At 34.7% G+C, this 27,666-nt stretch overlaps 5 protein-coding genes across 8 annotated transcripts; 2 read left to right on the top strand and 3 right to left on the bottom strand.

Moving 5' to 3' along the window:
- Positions 1 to 1,574: 1,574 nt before the first annotated feature.
- Positions 1,575 to 2,851, bottom strand: LOC21384938 (uncharacterized protein At4g28440). The gene is made up of 2 exons (XM_010102668.2): positions 2,530 to 2,851; positions 1,575 to 1,909 (listed from the first exon to the last, which is right to left on the bottom strand). The coding sequence occupies exons 1-2, from the start codon at positions 2,795 to 2,797 to the stop codon at positions 1,722 to 1,724; spliced, it is 456 nt and encodes a 151-aa protein (XP_010100970.1). The 5' UTR covers positions 2,798 to 2,851; the 3' UTR covers positions 1,575 to 1,721.
- Positions 2,852 to 9,799: 6,948 nt separating this feature from the next.
- Positions 9,800 to 12,605, bottom strand: LOC21384937 (protein NUCLEAR FUSION DEFECTIVE 6, chloroplastic/mitochondrial). 3 transcript variants are annotated; one of them, XM_024168564.1, is made up of 3 exons: positions 12,358 to 12,605; positions 12,042 to 12,163; positions 9,800 to 10,001 (listed from the first exon to the last, which is right to left on the bottom strand). In XM_024168564.1, exons 1-3 carry the CDS (start codon positions 12,489 to 12,491, stop codon positions 9,994 to 9,996), a joined length of 264 nt encoding a protein of 87 aa, XP_024024332.1. In that variant the 5' UTR covers positions 12,492 to 12,605; the 3' UTR covers positions 9,800 to 9,993. The 3 variants fall into 3 exon arrangements, with proteins under 3 accessions (XP_024024332.1, XP_024024331.1, XP_024024330.1); XM_024168563.1 differs by lacking the exon at positions 9,800 to 10,001 and adding an exon at positions 10,059 to 10,416; XM_024168562.1 differs by lacking the exon at positions 9,800 to 10,001 and adding an exon at positions 10,679 to 10,931.
- Positions 12,606 to 13,061: 456 nt separating this feature from the next.
- LOC21384936 (GPI mannosyltransferase 2) lies at positions 13,062 to 16,509 on the top strand. Of its 2 annotated transcripts, XM_010102666.2 has the most exons (8): positions 13,062 to 13,481; positions 13,582 to 13,687; positions 13,803 to 13,895; positions 13,985 to 14,177; positions 14,605 to 14,783; positions 15,258 to 15,505; positions 15,590 to 15,762; positions 15,960 to 16,509. In XM_010102666.2, exons 1-8 carry the CDS (start codon positions 13,121 to 13,123, stop codon positions 16,122 to 16,124), a joined length of 1,518 nt encoding a protein of 505 aa, XP_010100968.1. In that variant the 5' UTR covers positions 13,062 to 13,120; the 3' UTR covers positions 16,125 to 16,509. The 2 variants fall into 2 exon arrangements, with proteins under 2 accessions (XP_010100968.1, XP_024024329.1); XM_024168561.1 differs by lacking the exon at positions 13,803 to 13,895.
- A 1,625-nt stretch (positions 16,510 to 18,134) lies between these two features.
- On the bottom strand, positions 18,135 to 22,422 carry LOC21384935 (DDB1- and CUL4-associated factor 13). Its single transcript, XM_024168559.1, has 16 exons — positions 22,192 to 22,422; positions 22,008 to 22,097; positions 21,792 to 21,903; positions 21,333 to 21,360; positions 21,107 to 21,205; positions 20,889 to 20,958; positions 20,748 to 20,782; positions 20,466 to 20,540; positions 20,286 to 20,381; positions 20,001 to 20,064; positions 19,789 to 19,842; positions 19,358 to 19,443; positions 19,200 to 19,260; positions 19,040 to 19,104; positions 18,668 to 18,773; positions 18,135 to 18,441 (listed from the first exon to the last, which is right to left on the bottom strand). The coding sequence occupies exons 1-16, from the start codon at positions 22,255 to 22,257 to the stop codon at positions 18,190 to 18,192; spliced, it is 1,359 nt and encodes a 452-aa protein (XP_024024327.1). The 5' UTR covers positions 22,258 to 22,422; the 3' UTR covers positions 18,135 to 18,189.
- Positions 22,423 to 25,252: 2,830 nt separating this feature from the next.
- On the top strand, positions 25,253 to 27,106 carry LOC112092429 (zinc finger BED domain-containing protein RICESLEEPER 1-like). The gene is made up of 4 exons (XM_024168556.1): positions 25,253 to 25,292; positions 25,779 to 26,007; positions 26,139 to 26,923; positions 27,039 to 27,106. Exons 1-4 carry the CDS (start codon positions 25,253 to 25,255, stop codon positions 27,104 to 27,106), a joined length of 1,122 nt encoding a protein of 373 aa, XP_024024324.1.
- The last annotated feature ends 560 nt before the right edge of the window (positions 27,107 to 27,666 follow it).

The raw sequence follows: 27,666 nt of genomic DNA, 5'->3' as shown, positions 1-27,666 counted from the left end.
GAAATACATGTTCAAAGAACAATGCATTCCTAGACTCTATTATCGTGTTTTTCGTGTATGTCAGGATTTTTAGATTTGTGCACAAGGAACCGATATGCGGTACTGTTATGAGCATACCCAATGAAGATGCAATAAACCGTTTTCGGACCTATCTTCATCTTCTTTGGTGTTGGAGTCATTACCTTGGCCAAACACCCCCACACTTTCAAGTATTTGTAGGAAGGTTACCTTCCTTTCCACAATTCATAGGGGTTTTATCAACTTTCTTACGCGGAACCTTATTCAAAAGGTAATTAGCCGATAAAATGGCTTCCCCCCACATGTTCTGTAGCAGCGGATGTTACAAGGCTGGAATAAAGGTGAATAAAGGCAATTTATTCACATCTTGATGGTGATTCAATTTAGAGGTTATAGCCTCTGAAATTCCAGAGGCATATGCTCCTAAGTATGACTAGATTTGGAGGTTAAATGTCCATAAACCAATGGTTATTGTTGCAATTTCTGCACCCTACACTAATGCAGAGTTAATCAACCACTAATGCAGCAGTTTCGGATTTTAGTTGGAAAAAATAAAAAGAAAAAATTGCAAAATGAAGCTCGCACGGAGCGGGTTTTTCAGTCTGACATTCGTATCCGTAGGTCACAGGCGCACACATTAGGCCCTAATCCTTTTCTAGGGGTGGGCAAACCATCCAATTTGGAAGATAATAAATTATACAGAAAAAAAAAAGTTAAAACTCTTTTCTAAAAAGAAAAAAACAAGTTATACTTTCTCTTAACAGTTAGAATACTAAAATAAACAATTTAAGTTCCTCACATTAAGCCAACCGTCAAGAAAAACTTCCAAAAGCTTCTCCCTAAGCGCCTCATACTCTACCATGCACATGAATGAGGCAACAGACTATATACACAACCTGATGCACAGCTCCACTAACAAACAAAATCCTCTGTTATGCATCACGCAGGAAATGTAATAGGGAGATTCTCTTCCTTTCAGAAAAAAAAATAAAATAAAAAAAATAAAAGAGTTTTCTGGTGAGGGAAAAAAATTGAACTATCGGACAAATTCCCTACTTACAACTATCAAATCTATATCAAAATCTGCCTATTTTGCATACTTGTTCAATCAGATGTGATTTTGACCAAATCCAATAATCAGTAACAAACTCTACCGGTGGGCAGGCCCTGCTGCAGAAAGTCTCAATGTAATTATTGGATTTCATATTAAGTGCATGAAAGTTTAAAGAACACATCCTCCAAACCTGGCTTGTTTTGATATTCAACATTCAGAGCAATAGCAAACCAGAAACCATAAAAACATACTAGAAGACCTAAAACTCACAAGAAGTTCCACAGAGTTAAAATCTACCTAGGATCTTACAACTGTGACAGGTACCATAACAACCTTGTGATAGTGTATATTAGCTTAATTTATATAACAAGATTTACAACATACAGAACACGCATATTATCAAAAGGATAACCATACAATGGTACATTCCCCCCCAAGTTGGATATCTAAAATGCATTGAAGACCCTTTTTCAAATCAAATCAAATCCCATCTGAGACTCTCTTCAGCAAAATTTGGGTAAACCATATATAAAAATAGCATCCCAGTTAATAGTTCAAGCCAAGGTCAGAAACACAAATGCAACCTTCAGAAACTTCAAAATATTCACTCCCATATAAATATACCTCTCACTCTTTCTAGCATTAATAACTAGTTGTCAACATTAACCAATTCATATTCAACTAAGGAGAGATTATTATCCTCCTTAACTTCAAAGTTAGCAGGCTCAGTTACTTCAACACGTCCCCATTTGTCAACTGCTAGCCTCATCGTCCCCTTGAACATGTCAATCTTTGCGTTACGCAGAATCACAGTAGTGCCAGGTGTCATAATATCAACTGCAAAGGCAAAACAAACCGTTAATAACTAACAACGGCATCATATAATTACTCAATAACGATTAAATTAGAATACTTGCCAAATAAATTGAAAGCATAAGCATTTGCTAGTTCTTTCCTTGAAAGGACAATTTGTTTTTCTTTCCTTGAAGTGTGAATACTGAAATTGAAAACATCATTACCCATTTTGCGTTTACAAATGTTACTAAAGCAAGTTCAAAACTTTATCAAACTAGCCAAAAATCATAACTTTTAAGAACTCTGCTACAGAGGTATATGCGTAAATTACAGAAAATACCAAAAGAGAAATCCTTTACTACCTTAATGAAACCCAAAAATCTCATAGTTCTAAGCTGATAAAAGCAAAACGCATAAAACTTTTTGGGTTTTTCTTGCTTTTCAGTTCCCACATTTCCTCGATAACCAAACAAACAGATATCATCAAAGACCTAAAATCAGAGAACAACCCAAAATCAGTAACCTTTTTTTTCTTTTAACCCAAACACCTAAAAAAGCAAACAACATAACACAAAAAAACGAAAAGCCTAAAAACAAAACCCCCAAAAAAATCTATCCATAAATCTACAGACTTCACTAAAAAAGATCAAAACTTGATTTACCTTGGTCATTGCGAGCAGTAAATAGAATGGTCCCAGTATCGTCTCCGACGAGGCATTCGGAAATACGAGTGGGTTGCGAGGGCCGATTCATGACCATCGCCGACGATCGGCCGGTTCCTCTGTTTCCGACCTTGACAGGCTTCGAGCTCACTACTTTTACCGTCAAGGTGTGGCCGCTCGTGCCTGGTTTGAGCTGATCCACCGTTTTGAACACCGGCTTTCTCTTCTCCGTCACCATCCCGGTCGCGTTGGTCGTCGCCGTCGCCATGGTAGTCCCGAATCGCAGAGGCGGAAGAATCACGCAAGCCTTTGTGGACGAAAATGCGTTTAACCCTAATTCTAGCTCTGATTTGGGACATTTTGTAGATTTTGGGGTTGGGCTTCGGTCGGGTTCTTTCTACTGGGCTTTAAGCTAAGATTTAGGCCATTTAGAATACAGAGGGAAACTCCTCTTCGGATCTCAAAAAGAGTTAGGACTTTTTTTTTTTTTTCACTAAAACTCAAAAAAAAAAAAATTGAACTCAAATTATAATTTTATTTAAGTTTAGGTTCTTTTGTAAAATTTGAATTTTAACTCAAGTTTTAACTTGAGTTTGGGCTAAAATTTGAGTACAAGTTTCCCCTTCAACTCAAGTTAATGAACAATCTTTTTTCTATTATTAAAAACGTCATAACTTTTTCGTTTTAATTCCGATTGAGATGATTTTTTTCTATGTGTTCACAACGAAAAGATAAATAAAAGCTCACCCATTAACCCTATTAAAATTATCCATCACCATTGAGTTTTTATTAAAATACTATCCAAATACAAATTTAAGTTTTGATCCACCCAAACACAAACTTAAATAGATTCTCAATTCAAACCATAACTCAAAATGTGCATATCCGAATACAGACTCAAATTAGAGTCTCAACTCAAACCATAGTCAAATACACCTGAACGAGACCCTTAACTCAAATCAAGATTTGAACTCAAGTCACCCAAACTCAAAAAATGCAAATGAACAAGCTTTAATTACTTAGACCATCTCCGATTGAGCTCTCTAAGGGCCCGTTTAGTTCGCTGATTCGAGTTTTTAATTCGAGTTAAGATGTGATGTTATGTGAGAGCTTTTTACTGTAGTAAAAAAGTTAGATGTGACTGTTTCTGAGAGCTTTTTACTGTAGCAAAACTCGAATTCTAAATTCGAATCGGCGAAGTGAACGGAGCCTAAATTTTAGCTAAATTCTAGCTAAAATGGCTAGAAAATTATTTAACTTAATAACTTTTTAGTTAGTCACTCTAATCATACTTTCTATTTTAATTAAATATAAATTTTTTTAAAAATGTAAAAAATGTTTCATTAATTAACAAACCATGAAGCTTACAGAGAACTCAATATAGAAAACTTGATATAGCAAACCAAAATTGGTAGATCTGTTGGTGTCGTAGTATAGGGATCCAATGCCCCATAATTTGGAGCACTTCTCTTGGCTTATTTAATTCTCCCTCCACAATTGGCTCTCCCGAAAGGGCTGTAGCAAACTCTCTACAAAGACTAATTTTTGAATGCCAGTATTCTTCCAGATCAAGCTCGCCAAAGCAAGAGATTTGGCTAAAGACATATAGAAGATAAAAAAACAACACAAAACCCACACAAGGTTATAGCTTGGTGGGGGAACACAACCAAAAACAATAAAGATAACCAAACGCCACACAGATCTAGCGATTTGTGAGGAAAAACATACACCAACACCGACAAAATGACTGACTTTATTCCACAAAAACTAAAAAAAAAAGAGAAGAAAACACAAACACAGACCCCACCATCGTGTAGATCGGCCGACGTAGAGCACATGACTTTATTTTAGGCTAACCGAAGACACACTTCCAATAGCTGGCCAGACTATTCCTTCTTCCACTCTCTTTCTCTGGAATTCTCTCTCACTTTCTTTCTTTATATAGATTATTTTAATATTTATTGAATTTGAAATATAAATAATTTTATGAATTTACAAAAGAACCTTTGCATTTATTACAGTTGAAAGTATAAAATAATACAAAAAGTGGAATGGTTAGTTACTCCATACTAGCTATATTTAGTTAGTGTGGAAGACATTACGTGAAATAGCTAACCATTTAGCTAATAGTTGGATTATGTAAAATAGCTAACCATTTAGCTAATTGTTGGAGCGGAGAAAAACTAAAAAAAAAAAAAAAGTTAAATCATTAACTATTAGCATGGTTGAACTTACTCTTACAACATATATGCCTATTTTTCAATCGACGAAAAAAAGTGTGTCCATAACTATGAGTTGTGATTTTTGCACATAAGTCTCTAAATTAATTCGTAATGATATTTCACATATAATTACATATATGTTTCACATCAAAAACAAATTAGGAAAAAACCATGTACTACGAATGCATATAATTACATATATGTTTCAGAGAAAAAAAAAACTTAAAGGAAAAAACTATAAATACCACTTAAGATTGTAAAAAATATTATTTATATCACTCCATTTAAAAATAAATTAGTATTTAATTAATAAAAAGAAAACAAAAGGTCACAATAATACCAATTATTTAGAATGACATGAATAAGGGAGATTGAGGAAAATAGGCCAAGATTTGAGAGGAATTAAAATTAATAGGCCAATATATAAGAAAAGTTAATAAATAGGCCAAGGTGATGTAAATCTAGATTTACAACCAAATGAAATTTCAAAAATACCCTCTTGGTAAATCTTTGATTTATCATTTATAATTGGGATTTACCATTATATTTTTCACTTGTTCCCTACTAACATGAACTTGGTGATACCAGGTATATCCGGGATTTACCATTAAAATTTAGTGTTCTAACTAAAATGGCTAGAAAAATATTTAACTTAATAACTTTTTAGTTAGTCACTCTAATCATACTTTCTATTTTAATTAAATATAAATTTTTTTAAAAATGTAAAAAATGTTTCATTAATTAACAAACCATGAAGCTTACAGAAAACTCAATATAGAAAACTTGATATAGCAAACCAAAATTGGTAGATCTGTTGGTGTCGTAGTATAGGGATCCAAGGCCCCATAATTTGGAGCACTTCTCTTGGCTTATTTAATTCTCCCTCCACAATTGGCTCTCCCGAAAGGGCTGTAGCAAACTCTCTGCAAAGACTAATTTTTGAATGCCAGTATTCTTCCAGATCAAGCTCGCCAAAGCAAGAGATTTGGCTAAAGACATATAGAAGATAAAAAAACAACACAAAACCCACACAAGGTTATAGCTTGGTGGGGGAACACAACCAAAAACAATAAAGATAACCAAACGCCACACAGATCTAGCGATTTGTGAGGAAAAACATACACCAACACTGACAAAATGACTGCCTTTATTCCACAAAAACTAAAAAAAAAAGAGAAGAAAACACAAACACGGACCCCACCATCGTGTAGATCGGCCGACGTAGAGCACATGACTTTATTTTAGGCTAACCGAAGACACACTTCCAGTAGCTGGCCAGACTATTCCTTCTTCCACTCTCTTTCTCTGGAATTCTCTCTCAATTTCTTTCTTTATATAGATTATTTTAATATTTATTGAATTTAAAATATAAATAATTTTATGAATTTACAAAAGAACCTTTGCATTTATTACAGTTGAAAGTATAAAATAATACAAAAAGTGGAATGGTTAGCTACTCCATACTAGCTATATTTAGTTAGTGTGGAAGACATTACGTGAAATAGCTAACCATTTAGCTAATAGTTAGATTATGTAAAATAGTTAACCATTTAGCTAATTGTTGGAGCGGAGAAAAATTAAAAAAAAAAAAAAAAGTTAAATCATTAACTATTAGCATGGTTGAACTTACTCTTACAACATATATGCCTATTTTTGACGAAAAAAAAAAAAGTGTGTCCATAACTATGAGTTGTGATTTTTGCACATAAGTCTCTAAATTAATTCGTAATGATATTTCACATATAATTACATATATGTTTCACATCAAAAACAAATTAGGAAAAAACCATGTACTACGAATGCATATAATTACATATATGTTTCAGAGAAAAAAAAAACTTAAAGGAAAAAACTATAAATACCACTTAAGATTGTAAAAAATATTATTTATATCACTCCATTTAAAAATAAATTAGTATTTAATTAATAAAAAGAAAACAAAAGGTCACAATAATACCAATTATTTAGAATGACATGAATAAGGGAGATTGAGGAAAATAGGCCAAGATTTGAGAGGAATTAAAATTAATAGGCCAATATATAAGAAAAGTTAATAGGCCAAGGTGATGTAAATCTAGATTTACAACCAAATGAAATTTCAAAAATACCCTCTTGGTAAGTCTTTGATTTATCATTTATAATCGGGATTTACCATTAGATTTTTCACTTGTTCCCTACTAACATGAACTTGGTGATACCAGGTATATCCGGGATTTACCATTAGAATTTAGTGTTCTTTTCCTCTACTAATATAAACTCGGTAAATCTAAAATTTACCAGGTATATTCGGGATTTACCATTAGATTTTTTACTTTTTCCCTAGTAATACAAACTTGGCAAATCTAGAATTTACCAAGTATATCCAAGATTTACCATTAGAATATATAGTGTTCTTTTCCCCAAGTAAATACGAACATGGTATATCCGGGATTTAACATGTTTATCTGGGATTTACCATTAGATTTTTCAGTTTTTTCCTAGTAATACGAACTTGATTAAGTCAATACTTACCAAGTATATATGAGATTTACTATTAGAATATGTAGTGTTCTTTTCCTCTAGTCATACGAACTTGGTAAATCCGGGATTTACCATTAGATTTTTTTCTTTTTCCATCATAATACGAACTTAGTAAATTCAGATTTACTAGATATATCCAAGATTTACCAGGTATATTTAAGATTTACCATTAGATTTTTCACTCTTTTCCTACTAATACGAATATCAAGGATTTACCATTATAATTTGTAGTGTTCTTTTCTCCTACTAATATGAACTTGGTAAATTCGGGATTTATCAGGTATATCCAAGATTTACCATTAGATTTTTCACTTTTTCTATATTAGTACGAACTTGGTAAATCTTAGATTTACCAGGTATATCCGAGATTTACCATTAGAATTTGTACATTTTCCCCCTAGTAATATGAATTTCGTAAATCATGAATTTACCAGGTATATTCAGAATTTGTATTATTCTTCTTTAAGTGATTCTAACTTGATAAATTTTGGATACACCTAGATTAACCAAAGGAAAGGGGAAAAATAACAAGAAAAGGGTAAAATTAGAAAATTAAAAATTAAACCCATGAAATGGTCTATTAATTTCTATACATTGATAAATTGGTCATTTACTTCCATAAGTTTTAAATGTAGGCCTATTTCTTATAATTTACCTATAATAGGCCTACACAAACTACAACAACCTATGTATTAATTTTTTTAAAAAAATTACATATATGTTAGACATGTATACAAATAACAAATGTTAAAATATTTAATTTCGTAGTATAAAATGTAGAGGTGTAAATTTGGACTATCTCAATTCGAGCTCGCCAGGTCGGCCCGGAAAAAAATATTTTTAACATTATCAAAACTATAGCTGAGCTGAATATGAATATTATTTAAACAGACGGGACCAAAACAAGCCCAGTTAGTTAATTCGGTTGAAATTTACAACTCCAACAAAACGTGAAAACTGAATATTATTTTTTAAAATAAAGATAAAATTAATATCATGTAGTTTACTTATTTTTTTCGGTATGTCCCTCAAATGTTTCAGAACTTTGCTTAAGTTTTCCTCACAGTACCAAATATCATAAATCAAAACAAATAAGAAACTCGAAAAAAAAAAACTCATAATTAATTATTCGTATATCTAGTACATACAATTTAGTAAAAGTTGTGTTGACATATTATTATTCAGAAAATAAAAAATCTCGATAAAATATGAATAAACATGAAAATTAGTTTCTCTTAAAAAAAAAAAAGAAGAAGAAAAACAAAGTTCACATATTACATACAGTTTCTTAAAGGAAAAAATTAGCTAAATGGATCTTTTTATTTTATGAAAATGGCCGAATTTTTTTATTTTACAAAAATGATCCTTTTTAAGAGTCAATCAATAATTGACTTACAGTTAATTAATGATTGATCCATAATTTATTAATATTTTTATTTTACAAAAATGATCCTTTTTAAGAGTCAATCAATAATTGACTCACAGTTAATTAATGATTGTTCCATAATTTATTAATGATTTATTATTAATAAACCTATAACTTATTGATTGAAATTGATTAATTATTAATTGATTTTGGTTAATTAGTAACTGATATTGATTAATAATAAAGAATCATCGAGTTAATCAGTTATACAATAAAATCAATTAGTGATTGACGCTAAGTCAATATTAATAATTGACCACTAAATCAATCAGTAATAGACTACTAAGTCAATTAGTGATTGACAATAAGTTAATAGAAACGATCATTTTGTAGTTTTCCAAAACTTCAGCCAGTTAAAAAAAAAAAATCCTTCGAAAAGAACCATTTGTGCTTAAATCCCTTCTTAAAGTTGTACATAATAGTAATATTTGTTAGATCTAATCAGCAGGTATAATTTTCCATACTTTAATAATCAATTTTTAGGTTTGCTCACAATCATCAATTTTTCATTTGAAAAAAAAACAATCATCAAATTTTAGTTGTTAAGCGATTAAATATATTGAATGGAAAGTTTATTTAAAAAAAAAAAAAAAAAGGTGTGCAAAAGTATATGTTACTGTGAGAATAAAGAAGGAAGCGAGGAGGAAGGGAAGAACATCTAATAGTTGCTAGCGTTGTTTTTTTTATTTAAGAATTAATATTTTATAACATTTGAAATAACATTGTGCTTAACCTTTGCATTTAACACACTCATACGCTACTTTTTTTTTTATTTTTTTTTCCTTTCAATGCCAAAAATAACATTGAAATTGGAGATGGTTTTCTCTTTTCTTTTCTTTAAACTTGGAGCACAAAATAGATCAACTAATATTATTTCACAACTTTTGTGTTAAATATAGCATTTGCATTAGAGATAGTACAAGTATTATGCGATTATACACCTCAACATTGCAAGTTTTTTAAAGGTTATGTATTAGCCCGCATGCTCAACTAATGTGATATCCTTCATTATTAACAACAAATCTATATATTAATATCCTATTTGCGCAAAAAAAACAGGTACTTTTCATTATTAACAACAAATCTATATATTAATATCCTATTTGCGCAAAAAAACAAGTACTTGGCACTTCTCTTGCGTTGTAGCCAATGGATAGAGTCCTGCCCCCTCTCATAACAAATAAACCATGGAGATATGATAAATGAATCCAAATTTAATTATGACAAGAAGGGGAAAAAAAAACTACATATAAAGCTGAGGTGGTGATCATAAATGGGGAAACGGGTCTGCATTCCTCAGGAATCTGCGAATAGATAAACAAAAGGTATAAACACAAGTCAGCTTGTCGTGGCAATCTGAAACGGCTACCACAATACTAAAGGATAATAGATTTTCTTTGCACTTCTTATTGACTAATAAAAATAGAGCATTTTATGGGGTTATTGCAAGATGCTATGTTTCATTCACATCAATCAAAAATCATAGATCAATATAAGTACTAAATTTAGTATTCCGCATTACATTCCCCCCATTTAGAGTGGTGTACTACTACTATTGAGCAATCGCAAAACAGAAAAGGAGAGGGCAGTCTTGTTCTGCTCTGGAGAAAAAAACGACACTAAGGCCTACTATTTGATCTAGATTTAGCAGCTCATGACATGGAACTTGTCTCTTCTGCGGCTCATACCGATACTCCTAAGTTTATGAGGTGTCACTGCCTGAGAATGAAGAATTTAGTTCAAAAAGCTTGCTCGAATTCAACCCTTGGAACAATCATCACACATCATCATTGCAAGCTGATTAAATAAAATTGATTAGTAATGACCTCAATTATTACATTTATCCTAACATTCTTAATTAGTTCAAAACAATATCACAACTGGAACCAAACGGTATTATCTAGACTCGCAAATAGCCAAAGCTATGAAATCAATTATCAGAAAAGTAAAAAAGTTATAAATTCACAGCCAACATGAATTTATTCCAGGAAAAACAAACTACGGAAAAATGCATCATCAATATCATATCCATAAATCAATGGATCCTCTCAAAGAACAACATTTTAGAAGAATCTATCGCTCTAGATGATGTTTAATCATTGCTCTCGAAAATAAACCTATTGTGCCCATACATTAAGACGATATCATCCCTACAAATTTAAAATCTTGAGAAAGTTAAGAAATCCAAGTCACTCCATCTTCACTTCTTGCTCTTCATCTAGTCTTGTCTTGGCCTACAACAAGAAGAGGAGTGGACACCTTTTCACTAAACATACAGGATTAACAGACAACAGATTGAGCTTCTAACAAATAAACAGAGGGTGAAAACAGAAGAGATATGGCATAAATACGCCACCAAACTTGGCTAAGGGGCCCAATCAATATATTTATGAAAAAAGGGGAAAGGAAAGGGCGCAAATAGAATAGCCGATTACGAAATAAATTTAACATTGAACATGTCCCCATGCCTAAGATATCTGAATCAATTCTTGTTATTCAACTTAGTTGTTAATTCTTTTTCCAGTACATTTAGTTTAACACACCATCAAAAATCACTCACTTACCAGACATTTAGAAGGAAGAAAATGACATCAACGAGTCCTACAAATGATCGCTAGATACCTAATTCAAGAATAAAAACCCACTTGGTTAGGAACCTAGAAGCAAAACTCTGTTGACGATGAACACAAAAGAAAAAAGACTACTACACGTAAGCAAAATATACAAATTTTAAAAACCTAGAAATCCCCAAAGGCAAAAATGCTGTATCATAAAATTCTCTAGTTGTTTGCTTTGATAACCAAAAACTCCATTCATGTGCCTCTTACTAATTACAAAGTTCTTTGTATATGCCTCTGGTTCCTTTTAAGTCAAGTCACGCCTTAATCTTCTTACAGGAAAAATAATAGTGTTGCACATATGATTACGTTTCGGATTACCCCAATCATCATCATCATCATCTAAATCTTAAACATCCATTTCTAATTCTAAGAACTTATGTTGACATAACTATAAGCAAACAATCATGCAAAAGGACGCCCCATTCACGACATATATTCAGTTGATTCCACCTGAAAACTTAATGGTACTTACTTCCTAAGCATGCACTACAATTATCGATCCAAACGTCAATTTACACCAAATTGCTATCCCCGAAAACGAATTTAACAAGACGGGTACCGGCAAACAACATTATCAAGCAGAAGAGAAAACAACAATTCACAACTAAAACATTGAGCAACACAAAGATTCGTTCTAAACACAATTTCCATTTGATTAAAACTCAAGAGTGATCAAAATTTCACATAAAAATGTTGAGGCTTGGGAGTATAAACTGAAAATACCTTCCGGAAGCCAACCGCAACTGCGGCGGGTGAGAGAAAGCATCGAGGTCATCAGAGCCGACGACGTGGCTGTGTGGTACGGAAGCATCGACTCCACACAGAAGCTCATCTCAACGGGAGACCTTCAACACAAAATCAACACTTTTACAATTTCTCTTCATAATTCACCATCTCCAAACAGATACTATTTAAATTCCTATCCAGTACGAACTCAAAAAGATAGCTCAATTAAACTCGCAAGAAACGATAAAACAAATTCAGCGAAAAACGGCGTCGAATGTTTCCGCAGAAAATCAAATGACAATACTATATATACCTGAGAACGCGTTGAGAGAGAGGTTTCCTGGCTGCCATACGAAATGGAGCGCGCGCCGCTTTGGCTTCGGAGGCAAAAAGCGCGGCGGCTCCGCCGCGGGAAGAGACCGACCGTAAAATGGATCTGGCGGCCATTGGTGATCGAATATTCAGAACCGAAGGAGCGTCGGGTATTGAGCCTGAGGGTTTTGAGCATAACAGAACAGAACAGAGTGACGAGGTTGTAGGGAGGGACTAGGGTTTATGAATTAAGGGGGCTGTTTGGGCTCAGGTTTAACCGAATCCTAAACTAAAATTAACAGAGGAGAAAGAGGGAAATAAGCTTAAGAGATGAATTAAAATTAATATATTAATAGTTTACATAAGTATGTTAAATTATTATTTTTATCGATAATTTATCTAATTATAAACTATAATTTAATAAATTATTGTTTATAATTATTTATAATTTATCTAATTATAAATCATAACTTGATAAATTTATTCATAATTTATTTAATTATAAATCATAACTTAATAAATTATAGTCTATTAATTTCGATAACTAAAAATTGACCAATATATTTTCTTAACATTTTCATATTTTCTACTATTTTCTAATTAACAGTATACTACTTTATGGACGGTTTTCCGCACGTGACAATCACATGAAAAGACCCAAATACCCCATATAGACCAGACCTCATGCCAACGCTGAGAAAGAGGCGTCCCTCTGCAAACCGCCGCCGCCGAGAACCCCGTCGCGAAACCCCAAGATCACCGCCATGAATCGCACCAAAAAAACCTCACCGAAACCCCAAGACCACCACCACCAGCGGATCACCGTCCTCAAATCGGCACTTCTCTCGAGGCTCCTCCTTCTGACCTTAATCCTCATATGGCGGAGCCTCCTCAGCCCCTATGACACCTCCGCGCCGCTCAACCCCAACTGCCTTTCCAACACCACCTCGCCGCCGCCTCAAGAGCAGCGCCTTCTTTGGCCTTCCTTGGCGTCCGCAATCGAGTCCAGCATCGTCTGGGACAGCGTCTACTTCGTCCGGATCGCGCAGTGCGGCTACGAGTACGAGCAGTCCTACGCCTTCCTGCCTCTGCTTCCCCTTTGCATCTCCTTCTTCTCGCGAACAGGTTCGCCCCCAAAGATTCGGGCTTTCGATTTGTACCTAATATTTTGTAATTCTCTTCGTTTCATTCGACATTGTGATTTAATGGCGGATTTCTGTTTCAGTTTTTGCTCCATTGGTTCCAGTTATAGGGCAAAGAGCTGTTTTGGGACTATCCGGTTATGTGATCAACAACATTGCCTTTGTCTTTGCAGCGGTTTACTTTTATCAGTAAGTTATTTAGCACTATAAATTTAGAAACTTTGTCAAGCTTTGTTACAACTGTCATAGTTTTTTAGTCTGAATTCTGATGTCTTGCACTTTTTTTTTTTGGTCACTGTAATAGGCTTTCAGTTGCCATTTTGAAGGACCGGGATGCGGCATTTAGAGCTTCAATCTTGTTTTGCTTCAATCCAGCTTCCATATTTTATTCCTCAATGTAATAGTTGTTTCTGTTTTCCGTTCTAAATTGATTGCTGTAAAAGATTACAAAGCTGAGATTTTCGTTTTGCCTTTTTGCCCATACAGATATTCGGAGAGTTTGTATGCTCTATTTTCAATTGGAGGATTGTATCACTTGAGATCTGGGAGAAATAATATTGCCGTTCTTTGGTTTGCTCTTTCTGGATTTGCAAGGTCCAATGGAGTGATCAATGCAGGTTACATCTGTTTCCAAACTATGCGTCGGACATATAATGCTGTACTCAGAAAGAGTACTTTTGTAAGTGTTCATTGCATGTTTTTTGCTGATTTGAGTGGACTAATATCTTATTTAGTGGACCATCTTTGCACAGCTAAACTTCCTTTACCTATAAACCTCTTGATAGTTGATAAAAATCCCAGTAACTCGTTGGAATATTAGATGTTTCTGCCCTTTCATCGGCATGGACTTCCTTGTCATCAAAGGACATACCAAGATAGCGAAATCTAAACAGCTCTTATTAGAACCACTCCTTTAAGTGGATTTAAACATGATATTGAAATAATCGATACATTCCCTCCCGCAAGAAAATGAAGAAAGATATACTACATGTTGATATCATGTTGAGATTCTCAACTATGTAGCATGTGGAGCAAAGCATGTAATTGTTTTTCTTCTTATGAATGAGAATATTTTGTCTCATCATAATTTTGCTCTTCTATGCCAGCTGGTTGTGCAGGTTGTTGTTAGCGGAGCTCTGCATTGTATCTGTATTTTTGTCCCAGTTTTTGCATTTCAAGCGTATGGATACTACAATATTTGTGTGGGAGATTCTCCTGAAAAACTGAGACCCTGGTGCAAAGCTAGGGTGCCCTTGCTGTACAACTATATTCAGAGTCATTACTGGTATATTTTCCTATCCTTCGACTATGGGTGGTCTCTTCATTAAATAAACACACACACACACATATACACATGGATAGATTACTAATTTTATGTTCTTGATTTTTTACCCCTTTTTTGTAGAAAGACTAGTTTAAAAACCCAGTTGAACATAGTTGCAGTAGGAGACGTTTGGTTCATGGATTAGAATCATAAGATTAGAACCATTTTTGATTTACGTGTATTTTTTGTGAGAGGACACTGTAGCGAACCATGAACTATGATTCGAATCGGGGTACGAATCCCCCAACCAAACAACCCATTAGAAAATTATAGCTGAATGTACAGATTGGGGTTCTATTTCAGTTGCTTTAGTTTTGTAGGGCATGGCCATTGGGCTAATCCCATCTACATCTATGGAGTCTTATTCTTTTCAGCCTTGTAAGAAAGAAGAAATTTATTTGATTGAACGTTCTTATTGATCGTTTTATATGACAGGGGGGTAGGCTTCTTGCGGTATTTCCAGTTCAAACAGTTGCCAAATTTTCTACTTGCATCCCCTGTTTTATCTCTGGCACTTTGCTCATTTGTCCATTATGCAAAATCGGTGCCTGAAAAGTTCTTCTCTTTGGGTTTCCGTGCTTCTATTAAAGATAAGAATTCTGCGGCTGTACTTTTTACTCCAGATGTAGATCTGCGGTCAAATCTAACTCAAACTAGAAGGAAAGCCTCTTCTAAGATACAGGGTATTAATTTTGAACACAAATTGCTTTGTAGTTCATTATTTGACATATTTTTAACACTTTTTTTTTTTTTTTTGTGTCTTATAGATAATAACAATACTAGACCAAGGAAGCAAATTATCAGAGAAGACGTTCCTACTCTTCCCTCAGAAAATTTTGAATCAACAGAAACAATAGGGTACTTGTCCGTGTTTGTTCTTCCGTCTATTCTACACCTGGGATTTCTCGCAGCTACAGCATTCTTTGTCATGCATGTGCAGGTTAGTGTCTCTTTGATTTGTCCCCAATTTGCTATGCTGTTGACAAAATTTAGTAAAAGTACCTCATTGGCTCAATGAGATTTAGTAATTGTCTTTCTATTGTATGTAATACAAGTATTTATCTTGCATTGTTATTTTCATTTATTTCTGAACTAAAATTATGGTGGATTGTTCTTCTGACGAGTGACATTCGACAGGTTGCTACTCGTTTCTTATCTTCCAGCCCATCTCTTTATTGGTTCGCATCCTATTTAATGAGATCTCCTAGTAGTCGGAGGTGGGGATATATGATCTGGGCATATTCTGCGGCCTACATTCTTCTCGGCAGTTTGCTCTTCTCTAACTTCTACCCTTTTACATGATAATAATAGTAACGAAACTCTCACAATGTCAATTCGATTAGAGCCCGCATAAAGGGCTGCTTCCACTCTCCACTCTCCTAGTGCAGACCGACTTTGCCTGCTGAAGCAGAATACTCAAATGGCGTTGTTCATTCAAGTCCTTGCCCAAGGAGACTCCTGTGATGGCTGTATTATTTGGCTGTTGGATATGTGCTTACAGAGATTCAATTCGACTCGAAGCTATCTTGTTCCAACCACGGATATGTATTCATACAATGCATTTTAACAACATTGTGGAAACTAATTCTTTTATTCCATTGTAGTAACATCTCATTGTGACAAGATTTATCCATGTAAAATCATACATGACCCCAAATAGGTATTTATGGGGCTTTTTGTTTTTGTTTTTTTATTTTTGTTGTGGCTGATGTGCACTTTTTTGGAATTTAGATTGATCTCGCATTCGAATATGATTGAGATTTTGCTGAGACAAATTACTTGGTTCACTTGGAAAAGAGAATTAAACTTGCCTTAAAATTTAGAAAAAAATGGAGAATTTATCTTTGAGAGTGCATGAGTCTAGATCTTTACCTTTTATTATTGATAAATGTCCTTTTATTAGTGTAATTATTTAACTAAAAAGGTTATGAATTAAGAGTAAATGGTAAAAATTCTGACTTGTGCACTTTCAAAGGATTTTTATGAAAGACTATCTAAAAATTTAGTAGAACCTGTCAAATTAGTTTGGTTTGGGAAGATAACGAAATACATTTAAACATTTTAATCTTAGACTACCGTTATTGAGCAATTAAGCTAAAAAAGAACAAGTTAATGATCATGTATTACTTCATTTTCTGGATAGATTATGCCCTCGACTGTTTGAAGATTACAGCCTTTTTTTAAGGGAATTTTAATTTTTTTTTAATGGACAATGAATGGTATGTTTAGTATATGGGTTCAGGGTTCTACATAGGTTTAAACCCATAGTTTTGATTATATTTCAATATTTTTTTCTCACAACTAATAAAAGCAGTGGATTCTCTCAAATGTAAATTAATAATTACAGAAAATAACTGGTAGTAGATCTTGCTAACAATTATTTTCACACACAAAAAAAAAAATGCTAGGAACACCAATTCAAATTTTAACTCTTGTGTATCAATTAATGTGACATATGAGTTGTCATTTTTACATTAGTGAGTGTTTAAAACATTGTCACGTCAATTAATAATAAAAGATTACATATACTAATAAAAAGATAACTTATATACCACATTAATTGATACACAAAAGTTAATATTTAAGTTGGTGTCCATAGCACTACTCTTTCACAAAATAAAAGGAAAAATTACTGTGACATAACGTGATTTATATCAATAGTGACGCTTTTGACAGAACTTAATTATAGACACCTTCTCTAACCCTCCCTGTTAATTGATGAAGGAATAAAATATCCAAATAATCTGGATCATTAAGAGTTTAATGAGAAGCGAGCTAGTCCTCTCAATATATATAAACAGTTAGACCATTAATCTATAATAAGATAACTTTATATTATACCAAGTTAATACCTTTAGATTAAACCGTTTGACCCTTTCATTTCTTTTTCCCTTCTACTTTATTTTCCCTCCACCTTTCATCCTAACCAAACAGCTGTACAGACGTTGGCGCTAAGACCCGCTGTGTTTCAAGCAACCAAACAGGAAAACCAATCATAAAAAGGGAGCAAATTATCACTAGGCAAAGTTTTGTAGTTCAGCCAAAATTGGATACATGAGAAGCTTTGTATTTGGACTAGGCATGCAAAAGAAATCCAGCTCCTAATTTAAAAAAATAAAATAAAATAACATAAAATAAATTACGCTTAACAACTATGTCACAAACTCTGCTGAAATCTCTATCACGAGCTTTGGTTGGTTGGTCTTTATCTGACTTCTTTTTCTGGATTTTCCAATTTTTGCAACGTCTTCTAGAATCTCTCTTTTGGCCATGTGGGAAGTGTACTCTGCAGTCAAATGGGATTAATTCTTCTTTCCAGCAAAAAAGATTCCTCATTACGGACATGCACTTTTTTTTTTTTTTCCTGTTACTCTTCTACTTTTATGATTCTTCTTTTACGTAGTGGTTTTGTAGTAACACTTCCAGGGGCACTGTGTGCCTTCCTCCTCTCTTCTTTTCTTCTCACCGCCTCCATCACGGTGCGCCTTAGAGCAGCCGCCTTGAATATTGGTTTCGGAAGGTGCCTGTGCCGCACAATACGCTTGACTTCTGGAAGGTGCTTGTAGCGATTCTTCAGGGCCTCATGATAATTGTGCCTTTTCTGTTCCCTTGGAAGAAGCTGCAGGGTGACAAAAAGGTTCAGCGTTTAGTTAGAATTTCAAAGGCAAGAAAACTGGTTTTGAACAACTGAAGTAGAGAATTTTCACGAAAGACAAAAAAGGATGCTGCAAAGTTTCAAGATGAAATGTAAGCGTTTTTATCAAGCCAAAATCAAATTTTCACTAGTAGCAAAATGAGTAAACAACGTTGACAGGGAAAACGTGATCCAAGGAAGCGATTCTTACAACTCCCAACTGCTCTGATGCTTTGGCCTTCCAAAGCCTGAGGTTGGCGTCATCACTCCCAGAAATAACATAAGTTGCATCACAGCTAAACTTAATACAAAATACCCTGCAGAAAAAGAGGAATATTATAGGAAGACAAGGTTAGATTCTGTAAACTAAACAACAACAACAACAAACAAACAAAAAAACCTAGGACACATGCACAATTTTCATTTGATTCAGTTAAAATGTAGCACCTACTGGCCTTGTTATTCCAAAAATGAAAAAGAGGTTAATGCTTAAAAATTCATAAAACTTTCAATAAATCCAGATTCCGGAAAACCAAAAAAGGGAAGAAAATATTGCTGATTAGAAAAGAAAAACTGGTCAAACCTTTGCATTCTCTTTGTATGATAAATTTCCCGGCTGTGACCACCATTATACGGGAATATTCGTACCTGCCCCAGGAAAATTTTAATGGGATAATGAGGGATCGTTTTAAACGATAAAAATGTCTGTTTGGAACATACTATATTCATATCAAGCTACTCACTGTTCTATCGTAGGAACCAGTTACAAATTCTCGACCAGTTGGCGAGTAGTCAATATCCATCCTGGAAAAGCAAAAAACGTAATAAAGAAAAAGTTATACATGTAAATATAGTTTGTGTAAAATAGTATTACATGTAAAATTAGCAAGTAGCTACGTACACTGCAGAAACATGATCTTTATGCACACACTTAGCCTCATCCAGCTTTCTGGCATCGTAGCTATAGCAGTTGCAATCTTCATTTGCCTGGTTGATCAAAGAACCGTGATATGCCTTTTCAGAATAAGAGAATTCTATAAAATGAAATCAAACTTTAACATATCCTAGCATGCGATAGCAAAAAGGCAAAAACAAAGTGACCGGGAAAAAACAATTTTCTCAATTCAATTAGCAAAAACAAAGTGACCGGGAAAAACAACTGAACTGGTCAGTACTCGATAGCAAGTTAGATCAACCTATTCCAGCAATAGATGAGAACAACCTAACCCTCAAAGTGGTAAGTATACAAACTCTATAACAGTTCCCTCGAGACAAAAACAGTTGTAAAGATAACATATTTTAGCCAGACAAGTTTCAAATAGATATGCTTACAGCAGTGAAATTAATTGGCTCCATCGGGTTCCAAGCAATAGAATTGGTTCTCGTCTGTCAGATAAAATAAAATAAGGATCAAATTTTCAAAATAGCCGCAAAAATCAACACTTTACAGCACTTGATGTCAAGGAATAACATATTGAAACCAATTTCAAATTCAAGGACTAAATCATCATGCTGAATTCCAAAATGTGATGTGCCATCATTACCCTCATTATGAGCTTTGTTACTTCTGATGACATCCGTAAGTCATACAGTACAATACTGCGGTCACTGCAAGGGGAAATTAAACACGTTATTTCGAGGCAAAATATGTTTATAAAGAATTTCAGAAATAAAACAGAAAGATTAGGGTATATACTGGTTGGTTACACCAGCACATTTCATGAGTGGAGACCTTAAATTGGAACCATCTTAAATAATGAAGAAGAATTCTATGACATAATCAAACAGCATAAAAAGATAATGTATAATTAACAACTTCCTATACATACGTCGCAGATGTTGCTAAGACATTTGGCTGTCCGGGATTGAATCGAACAGAGATAACTGTGTCTGTTCCCCATTCAAAAGTCTTTTCTGGTGCAGACCTATAAATCAGAGGCATATTGTCATGAGACAACCAAAGGAGAACTTTATCACTACATAAAAGAATAACAGGGTTGAAGCAGAACTTATTGTGGTTCCATATATGTACTCCGGCTCCAGCAGTGGCGAAACGATCACCATCCCACTGATGATCAACAGCCCTGATAGTAAGAAAACAAACCTCAGAAGTATATACTTGAAATCAGACCACAGTACATTAAGTACTAAGGCCACGTTCTATTTGCAGGCTCGAGTGGAAAACTTGAACTAAAATTCAAATTTTTGTGAGAGAAAACACTGTAGCAAAAAGATTGAATTGTGCGGCCTAAGAAAGTGCAAAATCAGAGGAATTCCATTTAGATACTTACCAAAATGCATTCTTCCAAACATATTCCTCCAGTGGCTGGAAACATGAATCATAACTAGTTAGCTAGGCATAAGATTAAAGTTGCATTCATTGAATCCATTGAATCCATGGAATACATATGATAAAATAAGGCAGGTACCACCTGAACCGATTTATCAGATGAATCATTTGATTCCATAACAGAAGAAGAAGGAACATTCCAGAGCCTGACACTGATACATGACCAAAAAACAGTAAATAACCTTTCCAAGTAAAATACACTATGGATGTATATTAAAGAATATATGTATAAACCTATGATTAAGCTTAAATGAATAACAAACATTACGCGATGGACACATTTAAGATATTATGCCTTACATGCAATCAGTGCCACAAGAAACAAGGATGCGTCCATCCGTCGATGCTGCAACACCTTTCACCGCTCCTTGGTGTCCAGGAAACTTGCAGACTGTTCGCCTTTTTATAATTTAACCAACATAAGTAATGCATGTTAATTCCACCCACCATGCACAATATAGCAATAAAAGCACAAATAATACAAATGCATAAAAAATATTCAATAAAAGCAGACTTGTGAAATTACCTGGAAGCTATATCCCATAGACGAATATCTGCAGACATGATAAACCACATATCAGTACATTAATATGTTTTTTGCTAGAATGACTAACTTACAAAGTGAAATTGGCAAAATGACCTTTTTCACTTTTACAAAGAACGACCAGTGGTTGTTCCTAGTCATTCCGTAGTCATTTTGCAAATAAAAATTTCACACTAACTCAATGGATTAAAAAGGTTTAGTATTTTTTGCAGTTCTATTTATGCATAATGAGAGAGCGTGTATTATCTTTTATTGAGTTTCAAATAGCAATGGGCAGGCATTTTCGTTAACCACATAGTTCAAACATGACAAACTTTGTTAATAACTTTCATCAGCTTTGTCAATGCCAAAACAGAAGCTAAAAGCATTAACTTGTGATTTAAAACAAAACAAAACAAAACAAAAAAAAAAACCGCAAAATCAAAATCAAAATCAAAGTACCTCCATCCATGGAACCCGAAAATATCCCTTTCAAGTGGTTTGGATTTTTAGCCATACACGAGACAGCATCGATATGCCCATCCATGGCTCCAACAAACGGCCTCGCAAAAATCTAAGCAAACCACAGAAATTATTTATATAAAAAAAAAAAAAAAAAAGAAACAGATGCCCAAATATTCAAATAAATCCAAATTTAAGATTAACAGCTCAAATTACCTTCTCGAGTTTGGCGGCGTTGAGAGCTCGGACATATTCGACGGCTTTCTCTTGGGTTCGGATATTGGGGTCGAAATTACGGAAGACCCTCTAATTAATTTGAATAAAAAAAATAATTATTTCAGAGAAATAAATTGAAGCAGAAGAAAGTTTTGAGTTTAGATATAAAAAGAATGAGTCGGACCTGGAGATCTTGGCTTCGTTCTCTGGTGAATTCTTCGGTGGAGCGAGAGATGACTTTCACCTTCATTTTTGTCCAGCTTTCGATGTGCTCTGCTGCGGAATTGAGAGCCTCCGCCAAATTAAAGCTCCCAAGTTTTTTTTTTTTTTTTTGCTGATCAATTAAAGCTCCCAAATTGATAGCAATGGCATAAACCCTAGTGGCGCAGAGAGAGGTTAACGGTGGAAATATGGGAAAAGCTTAAACCCTGCTGTTTTATTATTTATTATTTTTAATAATTATTTATTTTTGTGAAATTGTTCATGTGTTATTGTCGTAATAATCTCTGACAAATGTGGTATGTCGGTTTTTTTATGTCGTTTTAGATAAAAATTATGCGTCATAGAAAATTAACGATGCGTCGTTTTATGCTGAAAATTTTTCTTTTCTTTTCTTGTTCAGGATTTCTTGCAAAGAGATTTTTATTTTCTCTTTTACTTGGAATTTCTTGCTGATTGCTTGATTTTTTATTTTTAAGCGGTTTGCTTGCAGTTATTAAAGTTTGGGTTGTTGACAAAGCAAATACATGTTTATTGTTTTCGAAGTTTCTGTCGTTTATTCAAACGACTCGTGGGGCGGCTCTCTTCAAAATGTCGTCGTTCTATACAAAAAAAGACATGTATTTGCACTTTTAAATTAAAGATTACTTTTGGTCAATGTTGGAATTTTAGACGGGCCGCCCGTGACCGTCTAAAAAAATTGATTTTGAACTCAATGCTCGACCCAACCCACCCGCCCGAGCCTAAGAAGGCCCGTGGACGAGCCGCGGGCCTAGTTTTGGCTGCCCGACGAGCTCGGGCAGCCTGAGCCAGCCCGAATGGCCCAAAAAATATTTTTATTATATATTTTAATATTGTATATATATATATTATAATATACTATTATATAATGTGTAGAGTATGGGTGTAAGAATTGAGTCCGAACCTGACTAACCCGTCCGATCTGACCTGATCCGACTCGAAAATATAGGGTTATATTTTTTTAAAAATTCAAATTTAAATAGGCCCAACCCGCAAATTGTGGGTTGGGCCGCGGGCCGGGCAACATTTCACCCCGAGTTGCCCCGACCCGCCCGAGTTAGTAAGTGTAAGTTGTGTAACCCTAAGTTTTCCTTCCTCCCAGTCCCAGACTCCCAATCTTCGCACTGCACGCAGCCTCCCCTACCCTGGGTCCCCTCCAATTTCACTTCAAGCCTCCCAAGCCTGAGTCGCCTCAACCTCGCCTCCGCCTGAGTCCCAAATCCTTCCTCACTTCAAGCCTCCCTCGCCTCTCCCAAGCCTCGATCTCGCCTCCGTCGATCTCCCCTCCCTCACCGCCTCAGTGTTTTTTTTCTTTATTCGATTCTATCAACATGTGGGTTAATGTTTGTTCCAGTTTTATTCTGTGTATTATCACCGGATTATTCTCTTGATTGATGGATTTTAGGAAAAAAGAATTCATTTCTTTGCTCTGGTTGTGCTTCGGTTTCCTTTTGATGTTTTCTGTTTGGGGGGGGGTGGGTTTCATGTTTGTGTTTGTAGGTTTATGTGTGTGTGTATGGATATATATGTAAGCCTTTGTTTGTCAAAACTTGAAGAGTTCGTTTAGTTTGTTTCTTCTCTTTGTTCTGCCTCTTTTGTTTTTTGATGTATTTTGTTTCTGTTTTGAGGATTCCTCATCCTCTTTCCTTCATGCTTGTTCTTTATCAACGAAAGGAAGTTAAACTAGTTTTTCTTTTACTCTGGGAATATAAAAGAATTACATTGACCTTGCATCCCGGACTTTATACCTGTGAGGCAGTAAAACCTTGGTTACTTTCTGCGGCATTTAGTACAAGTTCAATTTCTGATGCTTTCCTAGTCACCTCCAATAAGGAAAACAATGGTTATCTCACTGCATAACTACTAAAATTCTTAAGTAAGAGTTGTCTTGAATAGGATAATTTTAGCGCTATACCTCAGATGACTACAAAGTTGCTCCAACCAAGGATCATCCTTTAAATACTCACTCAATAACAGGAAGCACAAACAAGGGGTAGGATATACATTATTTAGGTTTTGCCACAAGTCCTATTTACATCTATTACTATATGTTGCCTTAAATGTTCACTTGTCTGTTTATTGCAATAGGAATTTAAGAATAAATGCCACTAAAATTTAGAATAAAAGAATTCAATAACTGAAAATATTGTTACTTGTTTATAACTTAAGTTATACATGTATCTTTCTCATATTGTGCGGCATAGTTTTTGTCCAAAGTTAGTAATGTCTGTTTTAGCCGACACACCTGCAATCACAGATCAAAGGTTAGTATCTCACCTCCAATTACAGTATATTTGTATTATATCTCACGGCAATCGTTATTGTTTCCAGGCCAGCCGAGGAAGAAGAGTGAAGAGAAGACTGCAATCTTCATTGAAGGTAAGGCTGAAACATAAAGGTTAGTCTCAATCTGGGAAATATTATGTTTTTCATGAGAACTGAGATGAATTGATTTTAGGTTAATCTCTACGCTTAGTCTCAATCATATGTTATCTGTTTTTAGGTTAATTTGTGTGCTAGATGGAAAAATTTATCATTTACTCGACGCAAACTTCTGAAAGTACTTGCAAGTCTTCTGTTGAAACAGAAAGTGACCAATGCCAGACCAAAAATTCAACCTCTGTCTATGTGCCTAAAGAGCCCATTACCTTGCCCACTCCCACACCCAACCTTACCCATGTGCCTAAAGAGGATGGACACAATAAAAAGAGGAAGAAGTCACAAAAAAAGTCTCTTGTTTTGGATCATTTCAAAACCATAGAGGGTGAGGATCCAAATGAGCCTAGGTGTAAGTGTATCTATTTTGGGGCAACATATGCGTGTAATAGTAGGAGACATGGCACCAGTAGTATGAAGGTTCACATAGAAAAGCAATGCAAGAAATACCCATATAGGATCCAAAAAAAAAGCAAAGAACTCTGAGTTTCCAAACAAACACTGAAACTAGTAGTAATCTTGTTGCTATAGGCTTTAACAAGGAGCATTGTAGAAAAGCGTTAGCAAAAATGGTGATTGTAGATGAGCTTTCATTTAGGTTTGCTGAAGGTAAAGGATTTAAGAATTTTTGTCAAGTGACGCAGCCTAGGTTCTCTATCCCCTCCCATGTTACGATTGTTAAGGACATTTGCCAACTTTTTTTGGAAGAGAGGAAGAAACTAAAGGCTGAATTTAGTAAGGGCAGTTAAAGGATTTGCCTAACAACTGATTGTTGGACATCCTTGTAAAATATTAATTATTTGTGTCTAACTGCACACTACGTTGATAGTGAGTGGACTTTTCGAAAAAGGATTATAAACTTTTGTCAAATTTCAAGCCACAAGGGAGAGAGTGTTGGTAAAGTCATTGAGTCATGTTTGCATGCTTGGGATATTGAGAGAGTCTTTACTATGACTATTGATAATGCCTCCTAAAATGACTCTATGATTACCTACTTGAGAAGGAAGATTAAGGGGTGGAAAGGGGTTGTTTTAGGTGGGGAATTTCTATATGTTAGGTGTTGTGACCATATAGTGAACTTGATTGTCAATGAAGGTTTAAAAGACCTACATAATTCCATAGCAGCCATTCGTAACGCTATGAGATATGTGAGGTCTTCTCCGGCTAGGTTGCTGAAATTCAAGTCATGTGTGGAGCGAGAGAAAATTGAATACAAAGGTCTCGTATGCCTAGATGTCCCTACTAGATGGAACTCCTCCTATATGATGTTAGATGCAGCCATTAAGTTTCAAAAAGCTTTTGAAAGATATGAAGAGGAAGACAAGTTTGTGTCTTATTTTCGGGAAGATGAGGGAGGAAACGGAAGATTGGCCCACCACTTGATGATGATTGGGAGAATGTTAAGGTGTTTGTGAAATTTCTGAAGACTTTTTATGATATAACTTTGAAGTTTAGTGCCACTTTGAATGTCACTTCAAATTCTTACTTTCATGAGCTTTGTGAGATGCAAAACCAGCTATCTAAATTAAGCAAACAAGAGGATTCAATGCTTTCATTCATGGCTGTGAGTATGAAAAAGAAGTATGACAAGTATTGGGGGAATGTTGAGAATATAAATTATCTTCTCTTTGTGGCTATTGTACTTGATCCTAGGTACAAAATGGATTATTTGACATATTGTTTCTCTATAATGTATGATTCTTTCACTTCTGAAATATTAGCAAAGAATGTGAAGGATACTATGTACCGGCTGCATGAGGTTTATAGTGGGGACAAGGGTGGATCTGTAGCTAATGAAAGTAGTGGGGAGGCGACAACAACAAGTACAACAGAGGTAAAAACGGAAGTAGAAGAAAAAGGGTGTTTGTGGAGCTCCTTTGTTAGGAAAATAAAGGAGAAGAATGTGAATGAGTACAAAAATGATATGGACAGATACTTGACAGACCATATAGAGGATCCAACTCGGTCAAATTTTGATGTTTTAGTTTGGTGGAAGAATAATGCAACTAATTACAAGGTTCTCTCACTAGTTGCAAGAGACATTCTTGTCATTCCTGTTTCAACGGTAGCCTTAGAATCTGCTTTTAGTACCGAAGGCCGCATCCTCGATCCCTTTAGGAGTTCATTGAGCCCCAAGATGGTGGAGGCATTGATTTGTACACAAAATTGGTTGTGTAGTCGTGAGCACATCAACATTATTGACGTGGAAGACTTTAATGAATATGAAGATATTGAGTCGGGTAATCTTTTTACGTTTTACTTATTTTTTTTTTAATTTTATTTCATCTCCTTGTTGTTTATTTTGTTGTCCTAAACTTGATTCTGATGATTTTTTTGTTATGTTTTCTTCTCAAGATTTGTCAAATTCTGTTGCAACACATGAGGGGCAAGTTAGGAATGAATGTGCTATTATTCTGGATTAAACTATTTGGAGTGGACTAAATTTCCTATTTTGCTGGACTATCTTTATATAGACTGTTTATTTGATGTATTAATTTTATTTCTGGACTTTATTGACTGTTAAGAAGTATGTTTGATGTTATGTTAATGCTTATGGACTGTTTATGGATTTTATGCTTTTGGACTGTTAAAAGAGGTATGAAGTCATAGATTAAAATTGATTTTCAACAACCCGAGTAACCCGAGCCTACCCGAGGTCACCCGAAAGGTTGCGGGTTTGTAGACTTAAGAGAGTGTTGCGGCCCAAAGTTTTCTCAACCCGCACTGATCTGGTCGGCTCAATTTTTTGGCTCAACCTGACCCTACCCGGCCAATTTACACCCCTTGTGTGGGGGATGGGGGGTATTTATAGGGAAATTTTTGGGTTAAAAATTTGATTTTTTTCTCCCAAAATTTGGATCCAACGGCTACTTTCAATTTTCGGAGGGTTGGGTTCGAGCGGTTTGGGCCAAAATTCGGGCAACAGTATAAAAAAAAAAAAAAAAAAAAAAAAAAAAAAAAAAAAACGGGGGGGCGGGGCTTT

The sequence above is a fragment of the Morus notabilis genome, unplaced genomic scaffold, assembly GCF_000414095.1.
Source record: "Morus notabilis unplaced genomic scaffold, ASM41409v2 Scaffold3885, whole genome shotgun sequence".
Taxonomy (NCBI): Eukaryota; Viridiplantae; Streptophyta; class Magnoliopsida; order Rosales; family Moraceae; genus Morus; species Morus notabilis.
The sequence above is the reverse complement of the archived record's forward strand: the minus strand, read 5'-3'. Positions and strand labels throughout refer to the sequence as shown.